At 41.1% G+C, this 21,523-nt stretch overlaps 1 protein-coding gene across 11 annotated transcripts in view; it reads left to right on the top strand.

Annotated features, from left to right (window-relative positions):
• The window catches only part of MCC (MCC regulator of WNT signaling pathway), a 327,625-nt gene that overhangs the window by 139,035 nt on the left and 167,067 nt on the right, over positions 1 to 21,523 (top strand). Inside the window, exon 1 of one of the 11 annotated variants that reach the window (XM_065550319.1) lies at positions 15,919 to 16,139. The exons of 9 other annotated variants lie outside the window; for them this stretch is intronic. In XM_065550319.1, the coding sequence (XP_065406391.1) occupies positions 16,038 to 16,139 (102 nt within the window). In that variant the 5' untranslated portion in view covers positions 15,919 to 16,037. Of the gene's footprint in view, positions 1 to 15,918; positions 16,140 to 21,523 lie in introns of those variants that run through there. One more of the 11 variants, XM_042840460.2, reaches the window with a different exon arrangement.

Below are 21,523 nucleotides of genomic sequence, written 5' to 3'. Positions count from 1 at the left end.
TTCCCTGTGTTTACTGATGCATCTTTTCATATGTCATTTCACCAATGCCAAGAGAAAATGATCAGATTTTCAACATATCATTGTGGTATGTAAGCAAAGGTGACTGCAGTTTGTTATCTTACACTACAGCAGTTGTATTTAAGCTATACAGTGCAGATATTCCCTTCAAAAGCGTGTAGCATTTATGAAAATATTATGATCTTCTTGACTCTGACTGACTTGGTTCAGTCTACTCTGATGTGGTTACAACATCTGCTATTCAGAAACTGAGTAGTTTACTTCACTGAACTTCCCTGTGTGGAGCAGATTGCTGAGGTTTAGAAGTTAAAGGAATGCGCAACTTTTTTATTCTTTTATGTGCAGGTTCGGCAGTACTGTTCCAGTGAAGAACTGTTGTCAGAATAGTCTGGATGCTAACTCAGCCTGCTACAATATTGATCTGTTGTTCTTTTGGAAGCAAATTGTGATTTAAGCTATTTCATTGGGGGGGGGGGGCAATACTTGTAAGTATTTTGTTATTGTTATCTAATAGATAGTGTAAACTTATTCTCAAGGTTTCTACTCAACTGTGAAAACAGGAAGTGGATAGTATAATGTTATAGTATTCTGCCCAAGAATTAAGCTACATAAGACTCCAAGTTTTGGATACTTCTCTGTTAAATTGAGTAATTTCTGTCTTCTTAAAGTGCACTGGCATAACACTTCCATTCATTACGGGGCAGTATATTAAATATATTTACTATTAGATACCAACTTCCATCAGATAGGCTTTAGGATTCAGTAAATGTACCCTAAGTGGTAGAGGCCAATTTAAATTATCATGACCTGCTGTTCAAGTTAACAAGATCCTTCTTAGATTGTGAATTTCTCAGGATAGGAAATGTATCTTTGTCTATGCACTTATTATCTGAAAATGCAAAACAACCCTAAAATAGTGCTATTAATCCAAGTGAATATTAAGTATTACTTATTTAGCTTGGACATATTTTAATTGCATAAAATTACACCTCAGGATTGACCTAGTCCGTCTCCCCCCGCCCCCAGTACTAATCTTAACTCTTCCACTGACTCACTAGGTGATCGTAGTCAAGTCCCTTAACCTCGGTACCTGAATTCCCTCTTTTTTTTCGTGGAGGACATGGAACATGACTTGACACATACAACTTTTACATGTAAATACGTTGTTTGACCTGTTACATCCAAATAACCAAGAAGTACAAGAATCTGGCTTTGATTCTTAAAGCTATTTTTTAAAAAACCTTGCACTTCTTAAAAATAACAGCAATAAAATGTACAATTAATTTTGAAAAGTGGTCTCTCTTTAAATACAAGGACACTTAAAAGAAGTTCCATCTTTAAAAGTACTGATTTTAATATTTTTTTTCATTTTTTCAGTGTTTAACTGCTGTAGAGTTTAGGGAGTTGTGAAAAACTGCACTTTTAGCTCCGTGAAACTTACTAGAGTTCTAATGATTTTTCTTTCATGGTCACTTTTTTCTGTTTCTGTCCCCACTGGAAACAGATGTGAAATTGGTGAAAATAGGATCAAGTGCTTTAAAATAATCCTCTCTATCACATACCAATCCAATCCACGGCTGCTATAAAAGCAATGAAGGCAGACCCCTCTCACTTATCTTCAGATTAGAACGGTATGGCCTCAAACTGCTGGGTAACAACTAATCTTGGACTCAGGGGAGGATGCAAAGCAGACCAATGTGCTGTTGACATGCAACCAGCTTAACTGAGATTTTTAAGATGTCATCTTATTGATTTTTATGCCTATCAATATAACATGGTAAGCAAGTGAAGTTTATAGCATAATGCATAATAGACCTTGTAGTTGCAAAGGGAGAGTAGAAAAAAATAAGGAAAAGTAAATTAGTGGATAGATTGCAATATTCTATCCTTCTGGCTTAATTTTACACACAAGAATGTGCTTCGGTCTTCAGTAGATGGAGTGAAGGATGGATGGCAGAGAAGTTTATGGATCATAATAAGACATCTCAGAGGTCAGATTCTTTTCCTGCACTTGAGATTCATAGCCTGCAGTGATGACTGCACAATTATACTAAATGAGGAAAAACTTAAACTCTGTAACATGGAGGAGAATCCCCAACTCTTAACTTTACACATAAAGAAAAAAACTAGTGTATGGCAGCAAAAATATACATTACAGTAACTCCACGCTTAACGTTGTATTTATGTTCTTGAAAAATGTGACTTTAAGCGAAATGTTAAACGAATCCATTTTCGCCATAAGAATTAATGTAAATGGGGCGGGAAAGAAGTGTTAGGTTCCAGGGAAAGTTTTTTTTACCAGACAAAAGACATTATGTACATATACAGTATAAGTTTTAAATAATTTTAAACAATGTAATACAGGTATAAATTTTAAACAACTTTAAACAATTTAATACTGTACTTAGCAATGATGATTGTGAAGCTTGGTTGAGGTGGTGGAGTATATAGATCAGCAACGTAACAACAAAATAATTTTAACCAGAATGACGTTAAGTGAGGAGTTACTGTACATTATAGTATTATTGCAATAGCTTTCATAGTATTGTAGTCACTGTGATCAGTTACATAACTTCAGAGAGAATACTTGCACCTTCTTATTCACAAGGTAGAATCTCTGAAGGACAATATAAATGCCTTCTTCTGTAAAGTTAGAAATCAGACCCATCAAGAACATAACTACAACATTAAGCTTGGAGTTACTGATCTTCAGACCTCTTCATCTTCATCCCCCAACTACTCCATTATAGTCCTTGAACTTCTCTGTTATCCGATTGTGTATTACTGTATTTCCTTCATCAGAAGATTTGAAAGCTAGGTTGATGTAGATATTTTATATTTAATTGATTATTTCAGGGGAATACCACAAGCTATACCTTAAATATTATAGTGTATCTTGCTTTAGACCTGCACTGATATAATTCGTGTGTTTCTTTTATGGAATCTAGCTGGGATTTTTCAAAAGAGCTGATGGGAGTGGTGTCCAAATCCCATTCAAATCAATGTGGGCATCTAAGTGCCTTAGCCTCCTTTTGAAAATCCCAGCCTATATTTCTCCAAGCAGGTTTGTGTTTATGATCTAAATCCGCGATCCTGATAGTCTTTACTCAAACTAGCAAATGTAGTCAACTTTTCCTCTCACGCAGTTAAACTGATTTGCTAGGGAGCATCATCGTCTCCTTGACCCAGCTCTCAGGCCGGGAGATGTTTGTGTTGGTTTCTTTGCTCTTTCAGTTTGCCTTTCTAGGTTGTCCATGCACAGAGTACTGCAGCTTTTTTAACCCATTAGCAGCTCATCCGCTTGTACTATTGCTGCCTATGTAATGTTTCAACATTTTAGTTATTTCCTTCAAAAGGGCCAGTTCTAGAAATTGTAGAGTTTGTAAATTTTACTTTGGCAAAAATTATTTACTCTGTGGATCTCATATGCTCCTTGGCACAATAAGTAGTGTGCAAGATGCATGTGTTTTGGCAGCATAGAGTGTTTATAATTAAATAAAACTTTAAAATAAAATCCAGTGAACTTCAGACACGTTGGCCTCAGTTGTCTGATCAGACTCTACTCAGGGGGGAGGGATAGCTCAGTGGTTTGAACATTGGCCTGCAAAACCCAGCTTGTGAGTTCAATCCTTGAGGGGACCATTTAGGGATGGGGGGGGGGGAAACTATCAGGGACAGTACTTGGTCCTGCTAGTGAAGGCAGGGGACTGGACACGATGACCTTTCAAGGTCCCTTCCAGTTCTACGAGATAGGTATATCTCCATATATTATTATTATTAGTTAAAGAACTACCACTGCATAGCTGCTTTTCCTAAATCAGATTTGCACTTGCCTGTCTAGTAGTCTAGAGATATATAAGGGATTACAGTTAATGTCCGGACTTTGATTTAGTGCCACTGGGAATGCTTCAGAAGCAGCAGCAGCCTCAGCTCTGTGCAAAGCCAAGTCGCTTTCTCTAACAAACCCTCCAAAAGACTCAGGTGAGCAGCATCAATAATATTTCCAGATGAAGGCATATCTTGCTTTTTGCAGCCAGTGAAGATAGGGAAATTTTAAAAAGGTTTAAGGTAGCAGCACTGACTGAATAATGTTGGAGAGACTAAAAGTTCATGTTAAGTAAATAATAATGAATATTCAGCATTTTGCATTTTCAAAGTCTTGTAATTAATGATCACTCTTACTAGGTAGAAAAGTAGAAGTATTCCCATACTATAGATGGAAAAACTGAGACAGAAGTTAAATCACTTGCCGAAGGCCACATGGTGAGGATTTGTCTAGACAGGACATTACCAGGTTACTGGTAACCACACACCGCACCATAACAACTCTAACTCAGGAACCAACCCATGCAACAAACCTCGATGCCAACTCTGCCCACGTATCTACACCAGCAACACCATCACAGGACCTAACCAGATTAGCTACATCATCACCGGCTCATTCACCTGCACGTCCACCAATGTTTTATATGCCATCATGTGCCAGCAATGCCCCTCTGCTATGTACATTGACCAAACTGGACAGTCACTACGCAAGAGGATAAATGGACACAAGTTAGATATCAGGAATGGCAATATACAAAAACCTGTAGGAGAACACTTCAACCTCCCTGGCCACACAATAGCAGATGTAAAGGTAGCCATCTTACAGCAAAAAAACTTCAGGACCAGACTCCAAAGAGAAACTGCTGAGCTCCAGTTCATTTGCAAATTGGACACCATCAGATCAGGATTAAACAAAGACTGTAAATGGCTATCCAACTACAGAAGCAGTTTCTCTTCCCTTGGTGTTCACACCTCAGCTGCTCCCTGATTGAACTAACCTCGTTATCTCCATACTGATTTATACCTGCCTCTGGAAATTTCCATTACTTGCATCTGAAGAGGATGGTCTAGACAGTATTTGGTCCTGCCATGCGGGCAGGGGACTGGACTCGATGACCTCTCGAGGTCCCTTCCAGTCCTATAATCTATGAATCTATAAGTGAAGTTCTTACCCATGAAAGCTTATGCTCCCAATACTTCTGCTAGTCTTAAAGGTGCCACAGGACCCTCTGTTGCATTTCCTTTAGTTTCCTTCCTGGTTGAGATGGACAAATAATTCTTCAAAGCTTCAAGGTTTCTTCATGATGTAGAAAATATATTCAGCTATAGAACAGTACACATTAGAGATGGAGAAGACCTATTAAATCATTGTCTTTTTCTCTGCCAATCCAAGACTGTTGTGGTAGTACATTTTGTGGTATGTTACCCAGTCTAGTTTTAAACATTTCCAGCCCTTGGGGAAACTATTCCCCACTCCTCATACATTTTTTATCAGCAATCTTTTATGGTTCTTCATTTTAAATATTATTTTTTTAATTTCATCCCAGTACCTTTATTTATATGCTCTTGTGCCACTCTAGCTATATTTAATGATCTAATATTTTTATTTTTTTTCAGAGACTTTCATTTAAAATAAAATTAATAAAATATTGTTGTGTGTGCATGTACAGATGTGTTTTAGATGAGACACAATACCAGAGTTCCTGACCTTACATTCTTTGTACCAGTAGGGGTTTTAGTCTCAGTGTGCTGGCCAAATTTCAATGTAGTTAATTACATTCAGCCAACAGGAAATTCCTCTGTGATGATCATATTCATTTTCCATCTTAAACTGTTGCTCCTTTGGCCGCTGCATTTCTCCCCAGATACGGTTGAATTTCAGTGGTGCACACAGAGATACTACGTAGCCGAACAGGACAGCAGTGAATTAGGACACAACAAAACTTGTCTTAGTGAAGAGATGTTCCATTGTATTTCAGTGCAAATTCATTCTTTTTATAGTTAAGGAAAATGATGCTTGAGGTGACGTGTAACTTAATCTGCAAGCAGGTTCCCCGGTTAAGTGTGGTACTGAAAGGGAATTAGCACCACCCTCTAGACCAGTGGTCTCCAACCTTTTTATGCACAAGATCACTTTTTGAATTTAAGTGCAACCCAGGATCTACCCCGTCCCTTCCCCAAGGTATGCCATGGTCACTCCAGCCCTCTCCCCCACCCTCACTCACTTTCACTGAGCTGGGGTAGGGCTTCGGGAGGGGGTGCGGGCTCTGGGCTGTGGCCGAGGGGTTAGTGGGAGGGGGTTCCGGGCTGAGCCTGGGGCACCAGAGGGGGTGACGGGTGCAAGCTCTGGGAGGGAGTTTGGGTACAGGAGGGGGCTCCAGGCTGCGGCAGAGTGTTGGGATACAGGAGGGGGTACAGGGTGCTGGCTCCAGGAGGGGGCTCAGGGCTGGGGCAGAGATTTGGGGTGTGGGAGGGGGTTTGCGATGCAGGAGGCGGTATGGGTTGCTGGCTTTGGGAGGGGGCTCAGGACTGGGGGAATGGGTATGGGGTGCTAGCTCTGGGAGGGGGCTCAGGGCTGGGGGTTGGGGTATGGGAGGGGTGCCGGGGTATGGGAGGGGTGCCGGCTCCGGCCAGGCAGCACTTACGTCAGGTGGCTCCCGGGTGGCAATCAGCAAGGCTAAAGCAGGCTCCCTGCCTGCCCCGGCCCCACATCGCTCTCAGAAGCAGCCAGCACGCTGCTGTAGGGGGGACACGTGGGTCTATGTGCTGATCCTGCCTGCAAGCACCGTCTCCACAGCTCCCATTGGCTGCAGTTTCCCATTCACACACAATGGGAGCTGCAGTGGTGGTGCTTGCAGGAGCAGCACACGGAGACCCCTGCCCTCCCTGGTGGCTGGGAGTGCGGGTATGGGAGGGCGTAGGGAAGTGCTGGCCGCTTCTGGGAGCGGTGTGGGGCCAGGGTAGGCGGAGAGCCTGCCGTAGCCCTGCTGTGCTGCCGGACTTTTAGCGGATGGAGATCGTAGGGATGGAGATCGCAATCAACTGTCAGAGGCTCCAGGATCGAGCAGTCGATCATTATCTACTGGTTGGTGACCACTGTTCTAGACCTTGACAGCATTGGTAAGAGGGTGAAGATACTCCTCAAAAGCACAAAATGTGAAAGGACATCCTTCTGAGATTTCTTCAGCCTATATATAGAGGAACTGTGCAGAAAGTGCCCCCCCTCCAGAGGTCAGGGGGATAGGAGCAGGGTCCAAGGATCCTACACTTGCCAGGTCTTTGAACCACAGTGAACATTTTTCTTTTGCACATAAGTCACCATACAGCTTTTCTATCTGTGTATTTTCATGTCTGTATAACAGTACCATTATATATGGTTTGTAAAGACCTTTGAGATTCTTCCTATTGCAATGTAAATTGCTAAAAAAGGGCAGTTGAGCATGACTTAAATTCTTATTCCATTCACTTCTCCCAGCCCCTAAATATAGGAACCTCATGCTCTCTAAATGAAACTCAGCTGCTTGAAAATCATTAACACAAGAGAGAGAGAAACCTTGTATTAAACGTTTTGCACCAAATATTTAGTTGTGTGCTGGAATAGAGGCAACACTGGAGACAGTAATATAAAGAAATCCCAATGGGAAAATTATTACTCCAGAGCAGGGGTTATGGGAGTTCTAATGGTCTCCCTTATTTTGGTCCTTTTATATCTGTTCTCAGAAGTTTTAGTTTCCTGTGTTATTGGGGTTATTTAAATGATTATCCTACTCAGGAAAAGAAGAAAGGGGTATGTGTGTGTATACACAAAGTTTAGATTATTATAAGTAGAGCCCTGTGTGGATCCAAAATTTGTATCTGCATCCAATCCTCAAACATGGTCCATGGATATAAAGTGGATATCCACAGATTTGTAGGGCTCCAATTATAAATTACCACGATTTTAAATGTGTTTCTTGTCATTTTAAATATGACATTTTTACTCCTATCCTGTTAGTAGACATTGATTGAAAAACATGGGGAGCAGGAGGAAATCTGCTTGTTAGCTTTGGGCTGAGATGAGCCAAGGTTCTTGTTTAAAGAAAACAGTAAAATAAAACCTGTTTTAGCACACAGCACTCAGTTTGTTAGTACTTCACCCGTTTCCTGGCTTGAGCAGTCAGTCCCCAAGGTCAAAGAAGTCTCTGATCTAAGGTTGAAAAATAGTTTGTTTGCTTGGCCCTTTCAAGAAAGTAACACTACAAGTTAATGTGTTTCAGAATGAATGAAACATTTTATTCTGGGATAGTTATATAACTAAAGGGAAGGGGGAAAAGAGATACAAGTACAGGTTTCATTTAAAGCAGGGGTGTTTAACTGTTGTCCATCAGAGAATCAAATTAGCAACATACCAGGACCACTCCTACATTTGCATGAACTAGAGCAGTTTGGAGTCCCTTTCGTTTTAATACAGAGATGTGGCTACAGAATCTAGGGAGCCATCTTAATCCATGTGGGTCAGAATTCCATATTAAAGATGAGGGCAGCTACACATTGCTTTGTACAACTCTGCTCTGCAGTTGGCTGGGGGGTTGGCTAGCTCTGATGTACTGTAACCCTAAGTTTCTGTAAATATAATTGCCCCCTTTAGTTTAAAAAACCTGTTAATGTGTAGTACTCTCTGTGAGCTGAGGGGTGAAAACATTATCTACTATCTGTTCTTATTAGTTTGAAGAATGTATTTTTGTTAAGACTAAAGCTTAGGAACATCTGTTCATCGGCTGACAACTGATGTATTAACTTTGTGAATTAAACTGCCTGCTCTTCATTATTCTGCTGAAGCTAGAGGGCGGGGGGAGAAAAGCCTACAATTTGTGTAAACTATCTGAGGGGGAGAATTGTCAGAAGACATCTTTAATGAATCTATTTGATTATAATTTGTTTTACAATTTTAGCATTCAAATATGTAGCATTATGTTATAAAATGGGGTTTATTAGAAGAGACGAGGAACTATTAAACTGGTTGTGAACATTTAAAATACTTACAAACTGATTTGGCCCCAGTCAGGCAAACACTTTATTCACGTGCTTAACTTTGCTACCATGAGTAGTTCTGCTGAAGCCATTGGGGTTATTCATATGCTTAAAGTTAAGTGATTACATAAGCACTTGCAGGATCGGGTCCAGTGTTCCTAATGTACTGTTTTGTTTCATTCTAAATTCTGGCCTTAGATACAGGAGTATGGGGATCCCGTTATCATCGCTGGGAACTGCTTGCATGTATCCAAAGGCAGGGGTTCAGTCCTAACCTTTACAGTGTTTTCTTGACTAATTATTTTCTTTATTTATTTATACAAAACCATTGTAAACCTAGAAGTGAAGAAATCCTTTTACAGTGGAAGCTTTCTTAAGTGAGAGAGAGCACAAAGAACAACAACAAAACCACCTGTTTCCAACTCACTGGCCCAGTGTCTTCCAAAAATATATCTGTTTTAAATCTAATAGCTGACGTGATTTGCTAATACAAGCAACAGATTGTCTCCATTAGGTTAAGTTTGAAATGTTCTGCAAAAAGGAAAAATAACCTCTATCATTGTTAAAATGCAAAATATTGGACATGGAGTAGAGTAAAATATACTTTTATGTGCAGAACATTTTTTTTTGCTTCTGTAACTTCAGGGCACGTACATATGTTGCTTTAACTAATGATGATTCCATGCAGTGCGTTTTGAACCTAACTTTCCTTTCTTGATGCCTGATATTAATCTAGCAGCCAGAAATATTTTAGCTGTGATTACATTGGAAGGGGAAAAGGATAGGAAATACTGGGAAATGCATTTATTTTCCCAATCCAATTGACTTGTTGCTGAAGGATGCAATTCAGGTAATGATATTGGTGGCACAGGACTATTGCAGTAGAATTTCCACTTCATTTATCTAAGAATATTTCAGTCTTCTCTTCAGCCTCTGCATCAGTATGGCGTACACAAAACGTGCTGTTTCACTCTGTCCACACAGATCTACAGCATTTTAAACTTACCTGAATCAGTCAAGAAACATTGCATGTGTAAAGATTGATCAGTGAGATGAAAACTATTGGTTTCTCAAATTGAATTATGTTGTTGTTCATGGAATGTGTGTGTATGTATATGGCATCCTGTATATATACAGGAGGGATGAGCAAACCTTTTGGCCCAAGGACCACCACTGAGTGGGGAAATTGCATGCAGGTCCATGAATATAGGGCTGGGATAGGGGATTGGGGTGCGGGAGGCAGTGCGGTGTGCAGGAGGGGGTGCAGTATGCAGGAAGGGGCTCAGGGCAGGCAGTTGGGATGCAGGAGGGGGCTCAGGGCAGAGGGTTGGGGTGCAGGAGGGGTGCGGGGTGCAGCAGGGGACTCAGGAAAGGGGATTGGGGTGTGGGCTCCGGCCTGGAGCCGCTTACCTGGAGCGGCTCTGGGGTGGTAGAGACGCGTAGCGGGGCTAAGGCAGGCTCCCTGCCTGCCTTGGCCCCGCACCACTCCTGGAAGTGGCCGGTACCATGTCCCTGCGGCCTCTGGGGGAGGGGTGGGCAGAGGGCTCCATGCACTGCCCTTGCCTATGGGTACCTCCCCCGAAGCTCCCATTAGCCGCAGTTCCCCGGTCCCGGCCAATGAGAGCTGCAGGGGGCAGTGCCTGCAAGCGAGGGCAACGTATGGAGCCCTCTGCCGTCTCCTCCCCACCCCCCCATGGGGCCGAAGGGATGTGGTGCCAGCCACTTCCAGGAGCGGCGCAGGGCCAGGGCAGGCAAGGAGCCTGATTTAGCCCTGCTGCGCCATGGGGTTGGCAATCTCACGGGCCGGATCCAAATCGCTGAAGGGCCGGATCTGGCCCGCGGGCCGTAATTTGCCCACCCCTGATATACAGTGTATGATTATTTTACTTTGTTGTTATTTGGTTTCAATGTCAGATTTGAACCTTCATCATTTTACCCTGCCACTGGTTCCTATTTTGAGATAATACTGTTCAGTAATATAACACTAAAGCCAATATATGTGCAGCAGCCAGAAGCTTAGAAGCGTACTGTGTTCTCGATATTTCAGTGGAGTATTGGATAAATTAAGGACCAGATAGTATAGACAAAGGGCACAGATTCTCCTCCCCTCTCTTTTTTTATCCACTGTGAATTAAGAGAAACATAGAGAAATCGGTTCACTTTGTAAGGTAACACCTCTCAATAGACAAGTCTTGTCTACTATTTTTCAAACAGTTATCGATGGGAACAACACTATCTAGAACAGGGGTGGGCAAACTATGGCCCACGGGCCACATCCGGCCTAGAGGACCATCCTGCCCGGCCCCCAGGCTCCTGGCCTGAGAGGCTATCCCCCGGCCCCTCCCCTACTGTCCCCCCTCCCTCACAGCCTCAGCTCGCTCACTCCGCCGCAGTGCTCTGGGTGGCAGGGCTGTGAGCTCCTGGGGCAGCGCAGCTGCAGATCCCGGCCTGACCTGTGCTCTGTGCTGTGTGGTAGGAGCATGGCCCGGCTGTAGCGCCGCCAGCCACCGGTGCTCCAGACAGCGTGGAAAGGGGGCAGGGAGCAGGGGGGGTTGGATGGGGTGGCAGGGGGCAGTCAGGGGACAGGGAGAAGGGGTGGTTGGATGGGGCAGGAGTCCTGGGGGGCCGTCAAGAATGAGAGGAGGGGTTGGATGGGGCGGCGGGGGCAATCAGGGGACAGGGAGCGGGGTGTGTGTGAATGGGGCAGGTGTCCCAGAGGGGCCATCAGGGAACAGGGAGGGTTGGATGGGGCAGGAATCATGTGGGGGGGGGGGGAGGGCAGATAGGAGGTGGGGGCCGAGCCACAACCTCCTCCCCTAACTGACCCTCCATACAATTTATGAAACCCGATGCAGCCCTCAGGTCAAAAAGTTTGCCCACCCCGATCTAGAACCCATTAAGGCAGTCCATAATTATGTCTGTAATGCTGGGATATTGGTTAACGGAGTGAAGTTGCCAAATATATCCATTAAAAATAGTTTTTTCTCATTGTCAATTCCTTTTGTAATGAGCTCAATAATTTATGACCATGAAATATTTCAGTTGTGTTGGGTAGAACATAGACAAAGTGTTTCTATTAAACAATTGCATTTGAAGGGGTAGAGAGCTCCAGTAGAGTTAAGTGGAAATAGAACGTTAGTTGCCGCTGTTGATTAGCCAGAGTTCATGTGCAAGTGCAGTTTTTTGGGACTGGAATTCTCATATATGGTTTCCTTGAAAGTAAGAACTTTTTGCTTGTATGGAGCTTTACTGCACAGCAAGCTGGGGTGTATAAATCTCCAGCATGCTAGCCTGCCATACACTAAATCACTGTGTGGACTCTGTTGCTGCGTACTAAAAGTTCCCTAGTGTGGTTTGAACCATGCTATGTCAAAGCACGCCACAGAGCTTTTACTATGCAGTAACAGAGTCCACATGACCAGTTAGTGTGGTGGTTAAATATTGGCTTCAGTCCATACAACTGCAGAAGTAGCTGTTGCAAAGATGCATAGAGATGCAGCAATTCGAACTCCCCCCTCCCCGATTTGAAATGAAGATGATGTCTGTAAACTCTGTGAATGAAGGGCAGATACAAGCTGTGGGCCTTGTGCTTCAAGAGATGTTTGACTTTCAGCGTATAAAGCTGTGAACTGTAAGGATCTGCAACCTATCTTGATGGACTGACCTTCATAAGAAGTCCAGCCTGACCTGAGCTTGGGAGCTGCTTCCATTTACCCTATGCCAGTGATTCTTAACCTATTTACCATATACAGCTCTCTGTGTTATGTGGATCCACACAATATGTATACTACCTGTATGGCCCTGAGGATGTCACATGGGCCACAGGTTGAGAACTACTGCCCTATGCAGTCACAGGAAAGAGGGATCATCTCCTTCTGCATCCCATTCTGAGCAGCCAGTAAGAAAGCTAATGCTGCCATGTTCCAACCTCCAGCAGCCAGAGAGGGGGTTTGTGTCCTAGTTCAGAGCAATCAAGAAACAGGACAGTGTCTCTTTTGTTGCCTTCTATCTGCTATAAAGAAAAGGGCTGAGGGGAAAATACACAGCTAGGAGTATTGCTGAGGAGCTCACATTATGCTTGCGCATAGCCACATGACTGCACCAGAGTAGCCCGACAGATAGGGTTTGCAGAAATTATGGAATGGGGTGTGTTGAACTCTGGGGGAGGGAGAAAAGTTCAGTCCCAGGGACAGCAGGTCTTTAAAGGGGGAGTCCAGAGCTAATTTCATCACTTCTGATTCATATGGTGCCTTCTAAAATTATTGCCCCTGCATTAGTATAAAAGGGCACGGTGAAAGGTGCTTTTTTAAATCAAGAGACGGCAAGCCCAGGCAAGCCAAAGGAGCATTATAAAATAATTGAAATAAATTCTGAGTGTATTTTCAGTTTATTTAAAATTAATTTAATTTAATTAATGGAGATCTCCCATCTCCTAGAACTGGAAGGGACCTTGAAAGGTCATAGAGTCCAGCCCCCTGCCTTCACTAGCAGGACCAAGTACTGATTTTGCCCCAGATCCCCAAGTGGCCCCCTCAAGGATTGAACTCACAACCCTGAGTTTAGCAGGCCAGTGCTCAAACCACTGAGCTATCCCTCTCCCCCATGATTAGCTGCTTCTAAGTTAATTTATGAAGCTCATGTGGCTGATTGAATTTTCAGATTTTTTTAAAATTATAAGCTATTAAATTTTCAGTCAATAAAAAAACATAAATTAGCTTTAAAAATACAGAGATGTGAAGCATAAAGAATTAAATAGAAAGGATTGGAAAATCTTGCCAGTTTCATTAAACAGGATGCCACTAGTTAGGTTGATATTAACTGTTGAGTGTCCTTTCAGTGTAATTATTTCTTTACAAAAGAAATGTTGCAGGGATGTTTATTAAGTATTTTGAACAGTCATACTAGTCATGTAAAAACATACTATTAAAATACGTTCTTGAAATTTATTTGAATGCAAATTTTCCTGTGTCCTACTAAATAAAATATGATCTATTGGATTATAGGAGCTCTTTTCAGTAAATGTTTTCTTTTGGTGGCAAGACCCAATTTGATTTAACTGAATAAAATAACTTTAAAGGAACACTGTCAAGATAAAAATCAAGTAGGTGAAATTCACTTCGCCCTGATAAGATCTGAGTTGTCAGGCTTTATGTGGAAGAATGGGGACATCAAAATCAACTCCTTAACCCGAGATCAGAGCATGGGATTACAGGGAATCCTTCCCCCATCACTCAACCTGTGAACTGGAACAGCACACACACTTCTTGCACAGGACTTTAGGGCCACTGGATCTATGTTACTGTGAAACCAATCCAGTAGTTCCTCCCTGGACTATTCCTAATGTAACCCTTTGTGCCAGTTGGGGTGCAGTGTGCAGAAGATGCAGAACATCTGGCTCTGCATGACTCCTCTATACCAGGGTGAATTCTACCCATATTGCATTTTACCCATATTACATTTTTAAAAGTTTGTTCTTCATGTACGTCAGTTTTCTCCATTAAAGAGGAACAGTCTTAACATTTTTAGGGATATATTTGCCATTTTTCCACTTTGTTCCTCCAAAAAGCACTTGTAGTCTTAACACATTTCAAGTGAAGTTAAAAGTTGTGTCCCTGTTTTTTTCCACCCAAATATCCTTATTTCTAGTTTTCTTGTGCCGGCAAGTCTCTTTCCTTTACATGTTTTTTCCAATCAGACCTTACATTATTGAAATGGAAAGAATTTTTAAAAATTTAAATCGCTTTTCACCATCTTTGTTTTCTGTTTCCTTGTACCTTTTTATTCAACTTGAGTGGTGAACGAAAACTGGCCAGTTTCACTTTCTCGTTCTCATGACTAGCATAATGCTGTTGTGTTCATGTTTCCAGCATTCCCTTGCAATGTGCCTATGTTTTCATTGGGGAAGAAATGTTTTAATGTCTTGAAAACATCATAATCTGTATACTAAACCCATAGGCTTATAAAACATTTTCTTTATGAAAACTTATTCTGAGCCGCCAATAGTTGATGGTATTTCTTTGAAGAAGTATTGGTTGGTTTGGTTTCTTTGAAAGGTTACTTTATATCAATGGTTCTCTCTTTAACTGTGGTTCAAGGAACGGAACATTTTGAGAACTAAGCTGGAGCAGGGAGAGGGTGTAAAAAAGGAAGGTCCACAAAAGGAACTTTCTCTTACAAAGTGGTCCACAGAATAAAACCATTAGATAATTCGTCCTGCGCATTTTTTAAAAAATTTCATTTAAATATCAATTTTTTACTGAAAAATACATATTACATTTTTACTGCTTTAGTATGTCAGTAGTGATATGACTTATGTTTTAATGCATTTCATCAAGATGGAACCCCAAGTGCTGTACAACTGACTTGTAAAGCTAAACATATAGGAATGTTACACTCTTTCAATAAAATACAGCCACTTTAGGGTGCAACACTGCAGCACTACAGTATGTACAGTAACCACATACAATAAATTTGGAGAAAAGTTAATAATCTTATTCAATATGAAAAGACAGAGTGAATATTACATAAGCAGAATATAATCACCCAAACTGGGATTTTGTTGGGATACCTGGTTTAATTCTTTTAACAAGGTATTTAAACGACCAATAATGAATTGAGGCCTCCAGTTTTACATCTATACAATAAAACTGGGTCAGAGCCTGAGCTGGTTTAAATTGTCCTATTTATATTGACTTCTATGAAGCTATGCTGATTAAATAACCTGAAGATCTGGCCCATTGCCTCAAGTAGTCTTGGGGACAGTTATGCCAACTCTTGCTACTGAGTGATGACACTTGATTGGATACTTTGATAAAGAAGGTTATATATTACATAAGCAGAGTAATACTTTACTGTTATCAGTGGTCTCAGTGATTTCATTGCACATGGAACATTTGCTGTTGGCAGAGTCAGCTTCTGTTTTGTTTTCAGCCAGCATCCAGTATATAGGAGGTAGTATACTATTATGTAGGAAGCTGGGTGGGGGTGTCCTGAGTTTCCTTCGGGAAGTGGGCTGGAAGATGAGTCAAGTATTAACTCCAAATGCTTTCTATATATATCTATACCAGAGAAGCTTTGTTTAGTTTCTGCCTTTCTTGTCTGAAGTGGGAATTCAAGAAAAATAGAAAGACTAACAAGTTAGAGGAAAAAGTAACTCTGATGCAGAGTGCAATGTTTCTGTTGAAATGTCTTCTATCAATAGTATATCAAACTCTACAGTTTGTTGCTTTATTTTAGTCTGCTGCAAAGTGCTCTTTCAAGGGCACATTTCAGAAGTCAAAGGACTGGTAAGCTTTTAAGGATAATTAATTCTTAAGAAATGCTGCTGGGAATCTTTCTCCTTAACAAGGTGCTACATTTATTAATTGAACCTTAAAGTAAAGCAACATCAAAACATTTTGTTTTCTTTTGGATAAAATATTTCTCTTCTGTATATAAACCAGTGTGTGGATAAGATTTCTAGGAAAGAGACCTGCATGCTTGGCACAGAAGGAGGAAATCCTTTTTATGGATAGTGCATTGAAGAAATAGTTCAAGAACAGTTTATTTTTATTTTGGGATTACTTCTGCAATGCCCTTAAGATCAGTTGGTTAATGATCAATCACATAAGTGTTGGTTGTGCAAGTTTATGTTGTATACTTGTGGGGGGCTGTTTGTTTTGCTGTGAGGAAATTGTTAAGGATTTTTGCTTCTAGGGATAATTTTAATTCCCCATCTCCTTTATTCCCTACCCCTTTTGGAATTTCTCCTCCTCTCCTTTCCTCTTCCTACTGATCTTCTAATGAGAATGCACTGGACCTATGTTCTTTTACGCAGGAAGTGATTTATACTTGTGAACTGCAATTTTGTGTAAATTCCACAGATGTGTTGAGTTCCCTTACAAAGAAAATTCACATTTATTTTTCATTACTGATTAACTTTGTCTTATATATCGTCCCTGGTTTCATTATTATTTCTCACATTGTCTTTTTTAGTGTAGCATTAATGTATTGTTGCTGCTAACCTCCTTGGGTATACAGGTTTAAGGGGGCTCACTGTGTGGTCCCGGACAAGTCTCTTATGGTGTTTTTGCTTCAATTTGTCTACCTGTGTAAACAGAGTGGTGAAAATTAATTAGTTCATATTTGTACAGTACTTTCATAATGGAAAGCACTCTGTAAATTCTTATTGTGATTACTATTATTACTACACATCTTATTGTAATCTTCTGCTGGAAACGGGGTGATGAGGAAAGGTTTAAATTCCAAGCATTTCCAGAATAAAGAGCGCAACAAAGTTTTATACTTAGGTTGATATCCTACCTTTCTTTGAGTTTTCAGTAATCCCACTCTGGATTGACTGTGATTAGGTACATTAATAACCCTATGACTCTCATTCCTTTCCCTATCCTTCCTTTGACTAGTTGAAAGTGGCTCTTGCCGCCTATTTCAATTTCCTTGGCCAGGATGGACACTGTGGCCAGGTCTGCACTACACAGCTGTGTTAGGAAGAGGTGTGACCCCTGACAAATGGCTGTGCTGGCAAAAGGCCCTAGTGGGCTATTATCAGCAGGTGAAAAAAACTTTTGTAGTGATAATCAGGATGGCCCATTTCCAACAGTTGACAAGAAGGTGTGAGTAACAGTGCGGAAATTAGCATGAAGCAAATACTCACCAGCAACCACATACCACACAACAAAAACAAGAGCCCAAGAAACTATCCTTGTAACAAGCCCGTTGCAAACTCTGTCCACATATCTGTTCAGGGGACACCATCATAGGACCTAATCACATCAGCCACACTATCAGAGGCTCGTTCACCTGCACATCTACCAATGTGATATATGACATCACGTGCCAGCAATGTCCCTTTGTCATGTACATTGGCCAAACCGGACAGTCTCTAAGCAAAAGAATAGATGGACACAAATCAGACGTCAAGAATTATAACATTCAAAAACCAGCTGGAGAACACTTTAACCTCTCTGGTCACTCGATTACAGACCTCAAAGTCACAATAATCCAACAAAAAAACTTCAAAAACAGACTCCAACGAGAAACTGCAGAATTGGAATTAATTTGCAGACTTGACACTATTAAATTAGGCTTCAATAAAGACTGGGAGTGGATGGATCATTACACAAAGTAAAACCCATTTCCCCATGCTAATTCCCCTCCCCCCCCCCCCCCCCCCGCCATACTGTTACTCACACCTTCTTGTCAACTGTTGGAAATGGGCCATCTGGATTATCACTACAAAAGTTTTTTTCACCTGCTGATAATAGCCCAGTAGAAAGGGTCAGGAAAAAAGCTATTAAAACACAGCATCTGTTAGGGTGGTTGAATAATTGGATGTATTTGGATCATTTGAATAATTGGATGTTAAAATTTGACCACGGCTTTTCATGTCTGGATTCCTTCTAAAGATTTGTCATTTACAAGACTTCTAAACCTATATTGTGGGTGAATTAAGTGTTTTTGTTTTTGCATGTCCTTGAAAGTGTGCGATTCTTAAAATAACATACAGCTCCTGGTAGTTGAACTGAAAATAGAATGCCTGGATAATTATATTTCATAGTTTATTGAACCACTCTACAATGAATATAAAGAGTCAGGCTCTTTAAATTTTAAGTTGTACAAGCTCTGCAGAAATTAGTGCCAATTAATAAATTGTTCCATGTAATAAAACCTGAGAGTAATATGGATAAATAGAGTTGATGTGCATTGTATGCACTCTCTCTATTTATGTTTAGCTCAGACACTCTGCTTCCTTCCCCAGACATGAAGAACAGCTTTGTGTAGCTCCAAAGCTTGTACCTTCTACCAACAGAAGTTGATCCAATAAAAGATATTACCTCACCTATCTTGTCTTTCTCTTATCCTGGGACCAACATGGCTACAACAACACTGTAAACAATCATGACTGGGACATTTATAACATATGTTGACTGTGTTAAATAACCTTGAAGCAAATGTGGAATAGCACATACTCTAACTTCCCGCTCATCTTTCAATAAGTACATGACCTCTCAAGTCATTCCTTTCAAAGTGACTGACAGATGGGCAACAGTAAACACATCAGCTGCTCTGCTATGTTTTTAAGATTCACAGCTGTCAGAAAAATTTGTCAGAACATGGAGGAGGATTTCCTTTAAAGAAGATTAGCAATGAATTAGCAAATATGTATGGATAATGTTTTATAACTTATTTGACTGCATGAAAGGAATGTGTCAGGTAAAAGAGCATATCCAATAAGTGAAACTGTCAGTTAAAGCTTGCTAATAATTTGAAAATTGTGATAAAACGTGCAATGTGACAGCATCTGGGATCTTCTCAGAAGATTTCAGTGGATGAACTGAATTCTTTAGGCTCTGCATTAATTTAGAAATCTTAGACTACGGTAATGAGACATGGGGACTTTCACCTCTAGTAGAGTGAGGACACATGAAATTGCAGTGAGAGCACCAGAATGGGAGATAGGAAATCTGCTCTGACTCTGCCACAGACTTTTCGGTGCCTTACCTAACTCACATGCATGTTTTGAGACTTAATACATTAATATCTGTAAGTCTTTAAAATCCATTGATAGAAGGTGCCATAGATGTCCAAAATACTCTCATCTGTTGTTACAGTGATTCAAATCCAGCCCCAGGCGGTAGTGAACAGAAGTTGTTACAATTCAGTACCTGTTTAGGGGGCATATGGATGTTGTGTTTTTTAGGTCAGGTCTTAGAGGACATGTATGAATATCACAAAATCCACCATCACAACTGGCCTTACTTTTATAAGAACAGCTAAAGGTCAAATAGGCACAAAGATTGAATCTGTCCTTTCACTCCTGGAAATGGTACCCTCCAAATCACACTTGGGAAGCCATTGTAGGGAAGTTTGCATTGTGGCTCCCAATGCTGTAGATGCTCAGTAAAAAGAGAAGTCCTCCATTTACCATTCTCTTTTGTTCTATATTTATCAAACATTAAATTTAACTTCAGCATTGTGTATTTTGTTTTTGTGATTTTTCTATTTTGATTTCCCCAAACCCCCAAAATAAGGGAAGAACAACAAAAAAATCATCAAAAAGGGAATGGGAAGGGAGGGGAATGAGAGAGGGAAAAGAAGAGTGACCCTTTTGTTTCCATCTGCAAGAATTAATCTAAGATTTCTAAAAAGTAAGACCAAATCTTTTCAAATTTGTCTGGGGTCCTTCTTCTCCGAAATGTTACCCACTCTTTAGCAGGCAGGTCAGTATAGTTGCTGTGCCAGACTTTTATCCTTGGAGGCAATTTGCTCTTCCATCTAAACAATGAGTAGTTAGGCTACAAGCCCTGCATTAGAGAACCAAGCTTTCTGTGAATTGGAGAGTTTCCAAGATGATGGGATACATCCCAAAATGTAAGTTCTGGGAAGTAATTTTTAAGGAGTTATTAATTTATCATATGAATCTTCCTGCTTACTGCTAGCCAAAAGGATTATACCCTGGGACAGTCCCAAAATACATGAGCCAGTGTGGCTCTGGGAGACCAACATCTCCAGTGCAGTCTGTTTTGGCAAGGTCCATGTACTGTAATCTATGTGAGGACCAGTGCTAGGGGCCTAAAGCTGACCTGGCATTCTGGTCACGTAAGGTACTAGGTGTTCTCCCTGGAGTGGATTTAATTGGGGTGTAGGGGGGTGAGTTCTCAATGGCTTTATTAGGCAGGAGGCTGATGAGCTAATGAGAGGAATCATCCTGTCATCTGAGGACAGTTAAAGGAGAAGGAGGAAGTGCAAAGGGGGAAGCTGGCTGAGCCCAGGGAGTGGGATCTCAGGATGGTTAGATACTGCCCTCTCCCTTCTTGCAGAGTGCATGAAGGGAGGAGGGGAGGAGGAGTTTACTTCCAATTGTATGTTGCTGCACAGGCTGTACTAGTGAAGGGAACCCAATCAAAAACCCACTGGCTCTTATAAACTTAGAAATAGCCAATCTGGTTTGAGGTGATGGAAATGAGCCTATTACAGGCCCACAGTGTGAACTAAATATAGTTTTCTGCAAAATCATCCTTAACTGTAGATCAATAGTAGAGTTTTTATAGTTTTGCAAGTCACTTCCCCATTGGCTAAGGTTCAAGTATATACATAAATCTTTGTTCCGGGCCTGGTACAGACAATCTAAATTAGGGAGGGTCTTTGGGGCCAGAAAGTTGTAACAAACTACAGCTGGTTGGGTGAACCTATGGAGCTCTCCGCACATCATCAGTAAGTGCAGCACTGTTTTAAAAAATAATACGGAAGAGAAAAATCTCAGAATATTGTTTCACTGAATATGATTTAGCTGTTGATCCTTTAAGCAAGTGATTTTTCCTCCTTTGTTTTTGAGACAAAAGAAGTGCGGCTTCATGCCCTCCTTAATGACGGGACTGAGAAGTTCCCTTTTAATGTTAGGTCCGTTACATTGCAGTTTTATAAGGTGAAATACTGTACCAGTGTAATGTTGCATTTTATCAAACATTTTCATGTGCTGAATTTAAACTAAAAAGACTCTCAAGTATATGTGTACTGTGTGTGTGTGTGTGTCAGAGCTATAGTAGAACACTGTGGAATGCAATTCTCTACATCTGATGTCATTTCTGACAAATGACACAGACACCTGGAAAAGGCCAACCTTCTTGGCAGCCAGCGCCGCGGTCTTACATGAGAGAAGACAGCTGGATCT

Source organism: Chrysemys picta, chromosome 6, assembly GCF_011386835.1.
Source record: "Chrysemys picta bellii isolate R12L10 chromosome 6, ASM1138683v2, whole genome shotgun sequence".
Classification (NCBI taxonomy): domain Eukaryota; kingdom Metazoa; phylum Chordata; order Testudines; family Emydidae; genus Chrysemys; species Chrysemys picta.
Note: the sequence above shows the minus strand (reverse complement) of the source record. Positions and strands in the feature narration are given on the sequence as shown.